The 16,375-nt window shown below is 39.3% G+C and overlaps 1 protein-coding gene across 8 annotated transcripts in view; it reads right to left on the reverse strand.

Moving 5' to 3' along the window:
- Window positions 1-16,375, reverse strand: part of LTBP1 (latent transforming growth factor beta binding protein 1) — a 204,459-nt gene that overhangs the window by 10,181 nt on the left and 177,903 nt on the right. For 7 of the 8 annotated variants that reach the window (XM_030035532.2, XM_030035530.2, XM_030035536.2 and 4 more), the window contains 5 exons: window positions 14,786-14,968; window positions 13,386-13,472; window positions 10,212-10,340; window positions 8,746-8,886; window positions 6,264-6,434 (listed from right to left, as the gene is read on the reverse strand). In XM_030035532.2, coding sequence (XP_029891392.1) covers window positions 6,264-6,434; window positions 8,746-8,886; window positions 10,212-10,340; window positions 13,386-13,472; window positions 14,786-14,968 — 711 coding nt within the window. The remainder of the gene's footprint in view (window positions 1-6,263; window positions 6,435-8,745; window positions 8,887-10,211; window positions 10,341-13,385; window positions 13,473-14,785; window positions 14,969-16,375) is intronic. The other variant, XM_030035533.2, reaches the window with a different exon arrangement.

Consider the following 16,375-nt stretch of genomic DNA (forward strand, 5'->3'; position numbering starts at 1 on the left):
ATTCCATATTTCATGTATTTAAAGCAAAACATTATATAAAAGCGCTTTTCCTGACATAACCATGAAACAACTGCACCACAGCCAATCCTAGCTCCTGCCCATAAAACAAGCTTTATTTCTGTTCCAGCTCCTCAGAATTGTCACCATCTCACACACAAAAAAGGAGCCAAAGCTATCAACACCAAGGCAGTTCCTTCAAATTATTTAAGAATGCAACAGTTTCACCATGGAAGAAATCACTTGAGAGAAGGACAAAGCCAAGAAAGCATTTATTACATGTAATATATGTCCCTTCCCAACCAGAGGTTCTAGACATCAGTCTGAGTTGGTTAAGTTTATGCACTTTCAGGAGATTGCATCATCTGTGAACCAAAGCTGAAGATATTTCTGCTCTGCATTTAGATTGTGCTATTTGACAATTTAGATAATTTCATTGACATCTTCCATGAACATTCTGGAAGTTAAGAAGGATATTCATATCCTCACATGGGGATACTCTAAATTAAGTCACTGAGGAGAAGCTCAGTTGTAGTAAGAGTCAGGTTGTTTCTGCCACAACTTCACAAATGGCTTTCTGACTCCTTGCTGACCTCCATGTACACTTCGAATGTGAGGTTCCATGAGGAAAACCCTTCCAAGGCTATTCTGCCTGTCTCTTCTAAACTTCAGAAAAAGCACTGAAAATCTTCATCAACAGAAATGAAAGCAGCCAAAAATCTGCACAACTGAGCATAAGACTTTGAATATTCAAGGCGCATCACTCTAATATTTTCAGCCCAAAAGATAATCCATTTGTCCAGAGTCCTTACCAGAAAGGAAGGAGGCACAATGCCATCCTAAATGGAAAGATGAACAATGGTCTTCATAAATTAATCCAGTGCCTCCCTACTGATCTTTACCATCTCAAAAGAGGACAGATGGAAACTCATCATTTACACACATAGGTTTTCCCTGTACTTCCAGATCTTCATGAGTGACATTAGCCAGAACTTGAAGGGAACACCATGTTCTCATAATATGGAAGCTTAGCCCAGAACTAACTCATAATGTTTACAAAGGATACACAGAGTTCCTTACAACAAAAATGCAATCCAAAGAATCTGTTTTGCCAGAAGGGGTAGAATTCAACAACCACATGTAGGCATCTCCAAGGGGCTGCCCCTGAATTAGTCATCCAGTGTGCCTTTTTAGTCCATGGAAAGACATAATCACTTCTAGGACACCATCTCATCCTAAAGTAGATGTCTAGAACGGGGCAGAGGAATCTAATGCTCAGGGTGCCTATTTCTCTTTCCTCACAGAACAGGAAACTGATAGGACCAGCACAGATGTGGGTTTCTGTATTAAAAAAACGTGAAATTGGCCAAGAAAAATCCCACATTATACAAGACCCCAGATGATTCACGTTACCCACTACCCTCAGTGTTTTCCTAGTCTGGGCTTTGCAAATGCTGAGGTGGAGATAAAGAGAAACTTCAAGTACAACATAAGTCTTCAGCAGTTCTTTATGTGACTTGTAGTCCCACAGAGCATCTGTAACATCTACTGACTGGAGTTCTACCATTGTCCTTTCTGCAGATCTTCTAACCATAGAGTGGTTCCATAAAAACCCACAAACTACTAGAACTTAAAATTTACAGTAAAAGAGGAAAAGGTATGTATACGGTTACACACATAAGCAGGCCAATAAACTGAGTGCTGGTGTCCTTTACAGTTGCCTAAGAATGTGTTCATGGCATTACCCTAGTAGTCAGATCACCAACAAGTTCTTAGTTATAGATGTAGTGATATACCCCCCCCCCCGTCAATAAATAGTTATTAAGACATCTGTTAAAACTGCAGAGTCCCAGTCCTACCTTATGCCCTTTTTCTATATTAAAACTTCTCCAGGCAGCCAGCTACAGAAGGAGAAAGCACCCGCCTTAACAGACCAGCATATCTTTAGTTCAGGGGCACATACTTCCACCTTCCCAGCATCCTAAGGTGTTACTGAAGCAAAGGTGGTACTGCACTGCAGTAACAGACTCCAAGAAGATCATGTTACAAATACAAAAATAGGCAGTCTCCCTAAAATAAACACTGACCCCTGCACACCACCTTACTCAACATTTTCTAGCTGTTACTTCTATCTCCTCCCTTCAAATTTCCTGTACCCTGTAACAAGACACCTTGTCTAAAATGTACTGCAGTCCCGTAAGAGTCTCACAGGAGCTTCTGGAGGCACAGCAGGTTTGTAATTCAGATGCTACATGTTCAGGTTAACATGAGGTGTATATGGCCTTATTTTAGATTTCAGTTTTTTTCAGTCTTGGCCAGTTGCTCCATTTTCTGGCATGGATGCTTTGACCCATCTGCTAAACCCATTGGTGCCTGTCCTGCTGACAGTTACTAGAGCATGGACTCTGGATGGAGACAGTTGGGTCTTAGGGCAGTAACAGTAAATTGACCAAGGAAGCAGAACTTCTGAAGGCAGGGCATCCAACAGAGTTTTTTGGGGTTGGGTGCAATGAAGAAAGGATGTTTTGCTTTTGTTATCTAAACCAGAAGTATCAAATTTTCTAATTTTCCTCAATTGGTGAATTATTACAGATTGCAAATGACAAACCTCAAATAACACAAAGGTTTCTTAAGGATAATTACTAAAAGTTCTTTGGGAAAGTACAGCCTAACCCCACAATGAGCCCAGACAGAATACATTTCAGTAGTTAACATTTTGGTATTGGATGCAATCTGTGAAAGCCTTTATCTGTAATATGATGATATCGTAAGATCATAATGTTAGAACCGATGTAATTGAAAACAATCTGTCTTTGCTTCCTTTGTTTAATGACAAGAAGGCCTGCCCCACAGAATTGTTTGTACAAGTAAGATGTACTCAATCACATCACTACAGTTCAGGTTTGCACTATTTTGATGAGGACTTTGAACTAGTATTTTGAGTTTATTCCTTGATGTCATCAAAATACTTATCAGTCTTACTGTTGTTAAGATGTTGCTGTTTAGTTGCAATACTTCAGCAGGTGTTACTTATTTTTGTCTCAGGCTCTGAATGTTTAGTGTCATTTTCAATGGGGTTTGTTTGATCAAGCACCCATTAGTAGTTTTTAGAAATCTTAGCAGCTATGTCAATTCTGTTTTCATGCTGATGAAAGGCTGGATTTCTTTTTCATTTCTATGGATCAATTCTTATAGAAATTCTCTATCTTCCTGCTGGTTTTATGCTGGATGCTACTTAAACAGGACATTTAAATCTTGTTATGAAAAATGGAAGTGCTTTCAAGACAAGCTGGGACACAAAAGTTAGAGGTTATTTTTATTAAAGCATGAATTTGTTTTAGAAGGGACTTGCAAATGTATCACTTACAGTGGTAGGCCTGTATTTCCTTCTTTCTAAGTGCAGCATCTAGATCCTCAAATACAAGGGGAGTATAAACAAGGTAAAAGGAAACCACAGCTCAGTGAATGATTCATTCTATGATCCAACCCATTTCATGGTGAAAGTCTTCCGGTGATAACGCTTTTCACATCCCCAGGTCTTCTTTAACATCTGTTACAAATCTTCAGAATGCCCCTAACTTGGGAAATAAGCAAACACCTTCAGTAGTAAAACTGGCCAACACAATACACAAGTATTTAAAAATGGAGAAATTCCAGGTTCCCCAGCCAGGACTTGAACCTGTGACCTCCTGGCCCAGAGGTGTGAAAGCACTCTCTCGAGCCAATGATATCACTTTAAGTGCTACAGACTGAAGACATGTCAAATGAATCATTTATTCAGTTCAGTCAGCTTTAAATTTTTCTTGGTAAATGTTCCTGAAAACAGAGAAAGGCTTCCAGGTTTCTGTGTGGGTGTGTGCACGTGTGCGAGGACACATGAGCATATACCACCTCCACTAAGGACTGTAAGCTTGCATGCTTGTCTGACATAATAAAGATTCAATATGTTTTTATTTTTTTTAACTATCTATGTTCCAATCTATAAGGATGATCTGAAGTATTTGGGATCAAAGTATGCCTCATAGTTTCAGTTAAAGTAGATACTTTCCAATGCATATTAAACTTCACAGAAAAATTATGTCTGGAGGGAGAAAGATTTTTATGATCCAGCATAATGCTCTTCAGCTTTGACTGAGGGTCATCCAAGTGACGTTTAGCATGTTATCCATCAGGAACCTTCATGTCATTTTTTTTAATGAATTTCTCAAGTTTCTTCATAGAGCTGTTTGGGATCTGCACCCCACTGTTGTCACAGGATCGCTGCTCCAGAATCCTGTGGTCCTAATAATCAAAATCCATCTAATTTCAAGCCTAAATATGTTCAAACTGAACTTGTTCCAATTTTTTCTTCACATCAGCACTGTTGTCTAAAAGCTTGTGGGAATCCTCCATGATTGTGCTGTAGCAATGAGTCTTACCATTTGCAGCCATTGTTCTGGATCTAGGTTTGGCTTTTTTCATCTTCCCTTGTAAGACAGGTTCTGACTATCTTGGTAGTCCTTCTCTGTTCCTTTTCAGATTTATCCTGCTTTAAATGTAACTAGCTAGAAATCTCCAGAAGCAAGTCTCATACCTACCTGAACTCTCTCTACCAGCAACAGCTTTCCTTCCTTCTCTCAGGATTGCATGCTTGCATGACACAGATGGGTCACTGTCACCATGTGATGAACTTTGTACCAAGAAAAACTCCTTTATTCTGCTCTATCTTTCCTGAGGAGCTCCAGGTCATAGCAACAATTCTTGCTATTAGCTATTGCCCTGTATTTTTTTTTACTATTACATTTCATTCCATTGCAGTTGTTATTCTAGCAGGTGTGGTAATTCAATACCTGGGAATGTCCTCCTCTAAGATTTTTTCTGACAAAGACATTTCAGGCATTTCCATATCTTATAAATCAAGTTGCTGTCATGCCCTGTTTTTCTTCTTCAGTCTCCCTCTGGAGTAAGCATCAGCCAGCTGTGACTCCAGCCAACATCATCAAAATCAAGCGCTTTTTTCAGTTGCTGCACTTCCAAAGCAAACTCAAACAAGTAAAGATATATAAGAACAGGTTCAGGGACCTTGCAAGTAAATTATAAAAACATAAAACCCAAGCAGACACAAACAACCACATTAATGCTTCACTGAGCTTCTCTATGTAGTTTTAACTCCAGGGTTCTTGCTACAAGTAAAACATGTACTGCTTTAGCCACAACTTTATGGTTAGAGTAACACAGGCCCGAGGAAAAATCCAGGTATGATCAGAATAAAATGCTTTACTAATGTAGCATGGTATTCCTACGTGGAAAACCATATTAATGAAGGACACATTTGTAGTAAGAAAGCTACATCCAAAATAGGCCTTAGAATAGTTTATATGGGGGAAGAAGTTAGTATGGTACCAGACTGTGTATACCAGGGCTGACATATCTCAGGCACAGCATAACATATACCTATGCTGCTTCCACTGGTCTCTTCTCCAGTCCCCAGTCCCCAGAAATAAGTCTGTGTGTCAATGACAACATTTCTCTCTATATCCATTTAGCTTTTGTAGTCACCACAAGAAGAAGCTTCTACCTGAAATATTTTGGAACAAGATTTTAAAAATACTACTGTCAGTCAGCTTTCTTTAACATTGTGATATTCCCTGGAAATTCTTCAGTCCTTATTGGTACTCTAATTCCCTTAGTTATCTTAAATTGCTCATCTGTACAGTCCATAATATCTGAGCATATAGCCATATAATAACAACTCATTCTTTGGTAGCTTTAGTGATTCTAAACCACAACTTACCAAATCCTTATCAAGCAAACGCATCTAATTGCACCCAGCCTGGCAGAATATCACACTGAAAAATGCATCTGAATGTATAATACCAGCAACAAAGATCCAAAACAATTATGTAATCTGTTGAGTATCATGTGTGTGTGCACATGAACTGCATCTCTATTTTCAGAGATGATTTTTAATTTCTCAGTCATGTTAAGGAATTCTACTACCCTTAAAATGCCCTCCTGTTTCCACCAAGGTTCTAAATTGCTAATCACTGATAGTTCCACCTGAAGGAAACGGGTCTTGTAAGTGCCAAAAAATAAAAGCAGCTATATTTTCAAAAACTAGACTGTAATGATTTCCCCTTAGTTAATGAGAAAAATTTCCATTAGTTCTGGAAGGGTTAGGTTTTTTTGTTCTTTCTTATGTTATTAGCCCAAGTATAAATGCAAGGGATTAAACTGATTAAGTATTTCAGATTTCATTCCAAGAATCGACAGGTACATTTCCTTACCTGACTCTTTCATAGGACACAGTGCGCACTGCATGCCCCAGGCTTCACCGTATAGGCAACAGCACTCAGTATATGTAGTCTGTTTTCCAACCAGAGGTCGACTACAAACAAAATCATCACTTAGATGCTGCCAGCAAAGATCCTGGTAGACCTCAGTTTCTTCAGTTTGTTCTGATGGAGAAGACAGTATTAGGTCATCACAGCACTGTTACTTAAAAAAGATACTAGCATAATGCAGAATTTTCTAAACTTAGATTAGAAAAATAACCTAGCTTTACAGACTTTGCTGAATACAAATTTAAGCTTAGAAGTCATGACCATTTTAAAGTGCCTGAGGTGGCTCATCTCTTCAGTGTTCAGCTTTGCAAAAATCTTAAAAGGTTCTGATTTGACACTATTAGGCCAATTTAAAAGCACATTGGGCTGGGCACCCAAGAAATAAATCTTCCTGGATCAGTAGTCATTGCTGAACACTTAACGCTGACTCAGCTCTGCTCTCATGGAAGTTAACAGAGCTTGACAAAAAACAGTGTTAGGACAGAGGTGAATATTTGGGGAACTCCATCCACAGAATGAATCTTTAAAAGTTGTTATTTTGCTTTTCTTATATTGCCGTCAATGGCATCTGAAAGAACTTTTACAGCTAGGGCAGAGCTGAACAAAAATTTTACATGGGCTCAACAGGAGACTGGACAAATACTTGGAAGAGAGTCCCATTAACTAAACAGCCAAACTACATCAGGCTCAGGAAATCCCCTGAGCTGAAAATAGCTGGAGGCTGGGAGAGTGCTGGGGAGTGTAAGGAGAAGTATTGTTTATCTGCTCTTCTGGTCCCTAATCATCCACTTACAGCTATTGTTAGAGACAGAATACTGCTGTGAACTAACTGTCACATTCTTATGAACATTGACAAAACATGCAGTTTTGTCAAAGCTGGAATATTTCAGTTCTGACAAAGATCTCAATAGGAACAATTCCTAGTCCTAGCAATCTCTGATCACTGCTGATCAGAGGGAGAGGAACTGTAAACTTAATCTTCCACTTGGAATGTAAAAACCTCAGCACAATTGTTTTGTAAAGACATCTGCAAGGTTTTGATTTTGTTCCAACATAGAGTGAAAAATAAGTGTTGTCACAAACCAAGGTCCTGTTTTGTCTGTGCATATCTATTTACTGCGTTTCTACATGATGCACTGGTGCATGTGTGAGTATAGAATTGAAACCTAGCTCAAGAGTAAAATAATGAGTTCTGAAAGTGCAAAGGTGATCGGCTTTTAGATACCTATACTACTAAGAACTTGCCAGAACACACAGTGAAGAGCAGCAGTGGGTCTCGGCAACCAATTCCCAATTCTACTGGCAGCAAAGGAACCAGCCTGCCCCCTCCTCCTTTGTGTTAGGGAGGACACTGCTAGTAGTGATACAAAGCTTGAGCGCTTTGTGCTGGGTGAGAAGGTCATTGCTGTGTCAGCCTCAATGTCGCATGATGGAAGACCCTTTGGGCCCTTGCATTCTCTTCACATCCTAGATGAACCCAAAGGACAATCCTGCTCTTGGTTTGTTTAACTGAAGATTGAACAATAGAAATGCTGTGGTCCTTTCACAGTTTCAGGCAAGAGGATGACCACATTACTCCTCAAAAGTATCAGTCTTATGATTTGGACTGACCACAGCAGGCGTTCAGTCTGTATTCCCATTTGCTTTCACAGAAGCATCTTAGGAAAATGCATTACAAGTTGCAGGGACTAGAGGTCTGGATTTATGGCTATACAGTGTCAATATTAATCAATCCCATTGTAACATTTCTTCCAAAGATATGTGTGGCATAGACAAAGCTGTGCAGACTGCATAATGCTCTCGATTTCTGAGACATTTCTAAGAATCTCATAATATCTAACACTTTTTCTGAAATCAGTCTACTGAAATTAAAAGAACGTGCAAAGCCCTTACTTTAACAGTGATGCTGCATCCCACAGCTTGAAAATGTGAGATTGATGTACCCTCAATATTAATCAACTGAAAGCACAGATACAATTTCAGCTATTTCCTCCTATATCCTGTTATTCCTGTTTTCATTCCTTGCTTTGTTAGAAGCAGTCACTCACTCCAAACTGAATCTCCAGCGTTAGCCCACAGCCAAATCCCAGCCTTAGTGAGACAGCAAGCAGGCTGTGCCTCATTACCTACAAGGCTGGACAAGGCAGATGCAGAGCTGGTGAACTGGGGGGCTGAAGACTCCCCAGCCCAAACCTAATCTCATTAATACTTCCAGCAGTCTCCTGTCTGCACTGGCAATGTGGAACCCTACATCATGATGCCTTCTGGATCAACAGATGATGGTCGAAGCACTGCCTTCCCAAATCCTCCAAAAGAGCAGGGTCATCCAACCATGATCCAGTCTAAGTTTACTGGGCTCTGTAGCCATGTCAGCGCCACCTCATAGAGGTGTACTCACTTCAGTAATATGTATAATGGATCATACCACTTGAATCTGCTGGTCTGATGCATCGCTTTTCTGTTGCGTCCAGAACCATTGGGTGTGTACAGAAACAGTTGTACGATCCTTCTGTGTTAATGCACTGGCCATCAATACAGCTGTTTGGGTCCTGACATTCATCCGTGTCTTTAAAATGGAAGGAAATGTATCAGGAAGAGCCAGCACAAAGTAGTTGAATTGTGTTAATCCATGTTTATATTTTCCTATATTAGGAGCAGATTTCCCTGCATGCCTTCTGTTAATTACCACAAATACCAACTGCTGGCAGCAAAATCCTGCCTGTGCCCATGCAGAAGGACAGACAGATCAGCAGGATGCTGACTGCTAATCCTCAAGTACTAGGGAGCATCTGGATGAGGAGGCTTGCTGGTGGGGTGTTGGAGTGCCAGGCATACCCTGCACCCAGCACAGCTGCAGGTGCTTCCCATGTTCCTATCTCTTTAGGACAGTACCAGCAGGCATTAGAGGTGGGCATACTCTGAGATTTTTCATGAGCTGGACAGGAGAAGGGATCGCTTTATCTAGCCACAGTAGTTCTATTCCTTACTTTGTCTTGGAGAGGAAAAGCAGAAATTTAGCTCAAAGGGAAGAGCAGGCCATTTTACTTCAAATAAATTACATTAAATCAGCAAAACCCCCACCCTTTGTAAAGAACAATCATAGAATCCCAAGGTGAAAGGCTCTCTTATTGCGGCTGCAGAAATTACTTCCTTTCATTATGCTATTCTGCACATTATACATGGTTTTCTGCTTACAAAGCAAAAGCCAGGGTCATGGTTATGAGTAATTTTCAGCTGAATACCAGAACCAAAGGAGTACAAGGTTGTGCAGACTAACATTGGCTTATCAATGACCTGAACTGTAATGTGACATTGCATATTAACTCCTTGTGGAAAATATCTGTCCTTGAAAAAAAAAAAAAAACTGCGTTAATTTGATTTATTATAGTAAAACCAACACACTTACCAAATGAAAGGTGAGCTTCAACATACAGGCTTTCACTGCTTACCCCAGGTACAAAGAACAGAAGGCTAAATTGTACCTTGGCAGAGTGAAGCAGCAGTGTGCATCTAGGGAGGGAGCCACCTCCGATCACTTTGTGCTGCCTGCATAAAGACTGGTACCAGCTCTAGACTATGCACTCAAAGGAGCACAAGGGGCTGTTTTGGAGATGCAAAATCCTGGGAGCAATTTGCTGAAAAAGGAAGCAAATAAAGCAAACCCTGCTCTACATGCCATCGCCATGTCAGCCAGAATTGCTGCCCAGCCAAGCAGAAGGGAAGGGAACTGACCCAATGCCTCTTAAAAAGCTGCTACAGGAGTTCAGAGGCCCAGTGTTCCTCCCCTTGCTGGGAATACCGCAGTTCTGATGGGAATCCTGCCATATGAGTCTGCTTGTTTTGCCCATCTGCATACCATTATAATGACAAGACCACTTTAAATAAACTTACCAAAGCACTGGAGCTTAACAGGGTCATAGTATGTGCCTTGTTTGCAGTAGCACTCATAACCTGGCTGTGTATTCAAACAGAAGCCATTTTTACAGATTTCTTGTCCAAAGAGTTGGCATTCATCAGCATCTGGGGAGAAAACATTAAAGGTTGTGTTACCATAATTATTATGAGGCCACGCAGGGGAGGAAGATGGAATAAAGCCTATACACTTCTCTGTTCAAGCAAACTTCACTTTAAACAGAGGGCCCCAGGAGGACAGATATCCACAGAAGAAAAAACCTGGTGTGGAAGAGGCTACAGTGTGCTCGTAGCCAGAATGGGAAGGGGAATACTGGTGGACCATGACTTTCCCTTTCCCTTGTCAGAATAAGTCCTGTGGCACACAGAGACTGGAAGAACCTGCAGCTCCCCTTTCTTTCCTTTGGTATCACATTGCTCTCAGCTCAAAGAACAACAGATGAAGAATATGGCCTGTATTTTCCAGTATAATTTACTTTATCCAAGGGATTCCCACCATGGATCTAATTTAATCACACCATCTAATTACAAAACTAACTAAGCAGTTATGCTTATGGGTGGACTTTGTGATTGCTTTGCTCTCTCCGTACAGTTTGGTGACTCTGCTGTGCATGGTAGGGAATCTTCATATCCACACTGCTTGTGACTTTTTTTCAAAGCTATATACACAGTTTCTGTGGAGACTTCCTACTACACAGGAACAATTGTGTCTGTTGCTAAATATAAGGCTGCAACTACTATAGACCTAGTGACAGCTGACAAAGAGAATCTACCACACTTTCAAATGAGGCTAAATGTTTTCAGGGAGGTTTCATGGAAAGTATATGCTAGCTCATATATAGGTTTTCACAGTTGTACATATTTTTTCCCAGTCTTGTATTTATGTATTTGTTACTGTTGGAATTCCCTTCACTTCTTTTTTCCAACCTACTTTTCATTTGCTACACCTACCTAGAATAGTCTGTTAAAGCTAGGCTGGTATTAAAATTGGCAACAAAAAGTACAATGTAAAGTAGGTGATTCTCTCAATACCAATTGTCTTAATCCACTGTCTTCTATAGATTTACTCCCCCCATTTACTCTGGGGCAACACAGATTTTAGCCAAAAGCTGTCACTTCCAGCTGTACAGCAGTTTTAAAGCTTACTTTATCCAGAAGAACTGGAAGTGCTATAAAGCTATTTTTACAGCCACTCTTCCAGCCACTAAGTGGCTTCAAACATTAAATATTTTGTTTGACTGTTTAGCAGCAAGAACAATGCAAAGATTAGTAAGAAATGTCATGTACACCTCTCTCTTTTTCCTATGGAATGTGGATTTGCATCTGGGGAAAAATGGGAAAGCCTGGGAGGAGAGTCAAGGAAGGCTAGCTGAGTATATTCACTTCTGACAGATAATTCCAATTGAGAAAATAGGAGTTGCTCCTACAAGCAGAAGCTTGTGGACAAAAGCAACAGGAACATATGAGTTAATGTAACAGTTACTAAAAGTACTTATTTATTGTTTGTCCTTTGTGCCATTCCTAAGGTTATTACAAAATACACTTACTGAAAACAGAAAAAGTCCTATTATGGCAAAGATTTGTGGAAGATATTTCCAGATTAACTATTTCCACACTTCAATATTTATGGCAGCTAGAGATATTATCAACCCGGAGGTAGCACAACAGAAACAATGCAGATTTTCTCTGAGACACATTTGGACATACTGTACACACTGCATGTCCCAAATCTACATTGCAAAGATAAACAACACATTTAAACAATCCCTGAACAAAAATACTCTCAGGACATATTAGGTCCTTTAAGATGAGCTCTGTGACAGTACTGACTTGTCTTGATGTAAGTTGTCAGTCTGTCCAACACTGGTCCCTGCTACCATCAGTCTGAGATCTGGATTCATCCCGTGGCACTTTGTTCTTTACTCCAAGTTGGTGGACAAAGCAACACCTCCAGAGAGTGGAGGTCTTACACCCACATTAGTTTGAACGAATCTGGGTATTAGTGCCTTATAACCTTTAGTATCTTTTCCATGTCCCATGCACTTTACATGTGCAAAGAAACACCTGCTGAGGGTAACACAAAAAAATATTAGTAGAACAGAGAACTGAACTCAACCATGGTCTACTCACTAACTCGACAGGAAAACTGACCTAGTAGTATCCTACTCAGTGAGGAAGGATAGTTCGAGAAAGGTACACATAACAATCATTAGGAAAAAAACCCAAACTCTTTCAAGTCCCACCAGTTTTTGTCATCTCTCAGAATCAGGTCTGACAGATTAGTGATTTAGCTAGAAGCAACTCTGACAAATGCTTATCTCTCAACCATGTGATACTATGCCTCTATTAAGGTCTTTAAAAAAAGTAAATTTTACTGCATGTTTATGTGATACAAACACACAGTACTTTCTACCTTTAGTTCTTGATTTGTAAAACAGCAATTCCAATAGGAACAAATATATAAAATGCGTGCTTTTCTAAAGATCCTGTAGCTGCAATGTAACCCAAAGATAATATGTTGACTTCATTTTAGCTAACACAAATACAGTCTGTTTATGCCAAGGAAAATGAATCTCACAAATTATTAATATTGATGGCTACTTCTTAAACTTGAAAAGGAATTTTGCTGATGTCACTCTTCCTTTAGTGATGCCAACTCCCTCCTGCCCACACCCACCAACTCCTTCTATCACTCATAGTTCTGTACAGTCTTTTGTTCAATAATTATTGCATGAAGTTCTGTAATGAAAATATCATTGCTGAATTCTCTTCAGTTTTTATATTCATTCTCACTTGTAGGGTCTAATGTTTAACAGAACTTTTCTTCTCTCTCCCAACACCCCATACATTTATTTACAAATCTAAGGTGCCTTTGTATTTCATATGTAAATGAGTATTTGAGGTTTGTGGTCTCAGCACCTACTGTCATAGTATATAGCACTTAGTATAAATTAAAACAGAATATTACAGAGACTGTATAATTGACATTCTTAATCTGTCAAAATATGATTTTCAGTAATGTTTCATATCACAAGCTGGTTTTGTCACCTAATAAAATTTGAATTAGTATGTTTACATTGCTGGCTCACATTTCTAGTCAATCAACTACCAGAACTTCTGAAATAATTAAACTTAATACAAGTCAGTACTGACCTTTGTAATTCTGAGCAAGAAGCCCATAAGGTGATTCTCCAGAGGGAATGAAACCTTTTCCTTCAGGACACAAATCAGTAAATTCAGCTAGGGGAGAGAGAAAACAAAAAATTTTGCCGTTAAGAAAAAGTTACTCACATACGTATGTTACATATTTGTTTCAGGGTATTTTGAGAAATCTGAGGTGACGTTTTGCCTTATTCACATCTATCAGGCAATCATGCACACCTTTAGCTGAATGGGGGATGCTAACGCTACAGCCTGACTTTCCCCTGCTCTCAGTTTGCAGACCTAGCTTTGGAAAACCTAGCTAGGGTACCCACAGCATCACAGGGCTCCATGCAAACTAATTTCTCTTGCTCCTTGGCAGGAGAATGTAGTCCTTACTGGGTTTCATGGTGCAGTGCAGTTATAACAATACCAGTAGCCAAATTATCTTAATTAAAGCTAGCATGGGCCTCTCCGAGCTATACTGCAAGCTGCAATCTAGTCATACCCCAAGTGAGATACAACCCCCTGTCCACATTCTTCAGACCTTATACAGGAAAAACACTACAACAGGAGAACATGGTGTGGATTACAGAGGGAAATTATTCGAAGTGTCTTGGAGACTATACAGAATCAAATAAACCCATCCAAGCAGAGAGGCTCTTTTTGTAGCACATTTCATTTCAGTTTCACTGATTCTAAAGTATAGTTAACACAGGAATTAAAGATGATGATACATTTGTGTGAAAAGTAATCTTTAGTATTTAATCTCGAAAAGTTTACACATGTTCTCCCTTACGTGATTTTTTCCAGCTGGATTCTGAATTTCAGCCATCACTGTTTATGTTTCAAGTACTGTTTTCAATATTTGTGACAAATATCATATGGCTATGTTTTTCTAATTTGATATTTAGAGGTTAAACAATGGTCTGCGGACAACATGATTAACTGAATTGTTCCGTAAGTAGCAAAATGTAATACTAATGTCATAATATATATCAGTAATTCGTAGTGCTGTAGAAATATTACAAAGAATAGCTGCAGACTCAAAAACGCTGTAATGCTTATCTTTGTTTTCCAGCTTGTGGGAAAAATCTAATGTGTTACCATAGCATCTGGAAAAAGCTTCTTTGAGAATCCATCTTTGTTTAAAATCAGTTGGAGATAATGCTGTTCAGTAACAGGCTGTTTTTATCCTTAGGGTAACTGCAGTGAAGCCAATGGATTTACACCAAGTATGAATTATTCCTATTAATTTTTCCTCCATGGAAGTCTCCCATGATTAAGTCATGACTAAATACTACAGAATATGGGATTTAATGGGCAAGCCTTCTCTGAAGGCAAAGCATGCTACTGTTAACATAAACACAATGCTTCAAAAGTTTGCAAAGGGACAGAAGGCCTCCTCTTACCAGTTCCAAAGACAGGGCATGGGAAGATTTCACAGTTATCACCCCAGCCAGCACCCAAGGTACAGCAGCATTCTTGTTTGGTTACATTGGATGTAAGCACATTGTCACAGAAATTAGCATCATTCAGATTGTAGTAGCACTCCTTCTTTCCATCTTCATATTGATCAGCCTCTATTGGTAATTCTAAAGGTGAAAAGAAAACAAACCACATAAGATGACATGTGAAAAGAATCAGTTTTACAGGAGAATCAGAAAAGCCACAATACCTCAGTTTCACCACAGTGAAGAGCAGCATTGTCAAGCAGGGAAGAAAATGGTTACATACAAATCTTGGTTTAACTTTTTTGTTCTTAGGAAGAATGATGGAAGTTGATAACCTTCCTTTGACTTTTTCAGATCTGTTCTACAGCTTGGCCACAAAGCGATTCTTCACATTTGCACTTCTTTTGTTTTTAAGCAATGCATGAACTACCTGCTCTCATGCTCTGCTATCTAACTACCATGCCCAACTACTGACATAGTGCTTTTCGTGTATGAATCTGGAAGCTCTTCACAGAGGTGAGTGAACATTACAACCTCATTTTACAGATAAAGGAGCTAAGGCACAAACTGAAAAGGCCCGATTTTCAAAAGAATGAACATTTCCAGCCCCTTTTAATTTCACTGGAAAAGAAGCATCTTCCACACTTGAATACAAGGCCCTTTATGATTTTTGCAAAAGTAACTGACTGACTCCACATTAAGCAGAGGAATACAATGCAGATGTCAAGTTAACTGACTCTGTGCTTTACTTTAAAATAGGCTTTACTTTAAAATAGGCATCCAACCAAGAAGTCAGATTTTCTGCCTTTAGCAGTTGAGTGGGTCCTCTCACAATATTTGTAAGGACTGGAGGCAAAATAGTCTCTCCCATAGATCCAATAAAACCCCCTATTAATAGTGAAAGACCTTTCTAAAGCAAGGCACTCCTAAACTACACCAAGAAGCAAATTTGAAAAGAAATACCTAGTTAAAGCTTCTATGTTTGCAGAACTCTGTCTATCTAACCTTGCACTTCCACAAAAATTCTCATCAGGAGCTCAGAAGTGGGAACTATCACATAAAATTTTTATTCACACGATCAATATGAAAAGCTTTTCATAGGCCATCCATAAAGTAACCAAATTCTAAAATTACAAATGCTAACATTATTAATCAAACCCAAAACTTTGTTCAGGAACTTAAGATAGATAAATCTCAAGGTGACTTGTTCATTTCCTTTTTATCTTGGGAAATTCTTTATGCTTAGCACTTAACAAATGTTTAATTCACAAAAACCTACTAAAAATTATTGCAAGTTGGCTGATTTTCCATTGTTTGAGTTTTCATTCATTTCTACTCAGGCTCTCGTATAATGTGCCAAGCAAGCATGAAACATTTCTCAAGTAACGCATGTATCCGGGCGGGAATCAAAACCTCATTTTATACCTGAGTGACAGTGCATTTCAAAATGCTAGAAGATTAGTAAGACCCAAAGAGTTGTGGCATATAAACTACCTTTGTTTGCCTTGCAGTGCTTTTCAAAAAGAGCTTAAGGCTGGCCCACTTACA

The sequence above is a fragment of the Aquila chrysaetos genome, chromosome 13, assembly GCF_900496995.4.
Source record: "Aquila chrysaetos chrysaetos chromosome 13, bAquChr1.4, whole genome shotgun sequence".
Classification (NCBI taxonomy): Eukaryota; Metazoa; Chordata; class Aves; order Accipitriformes; family Accipitridae; genus Aquila; species Aquila chrysaetos.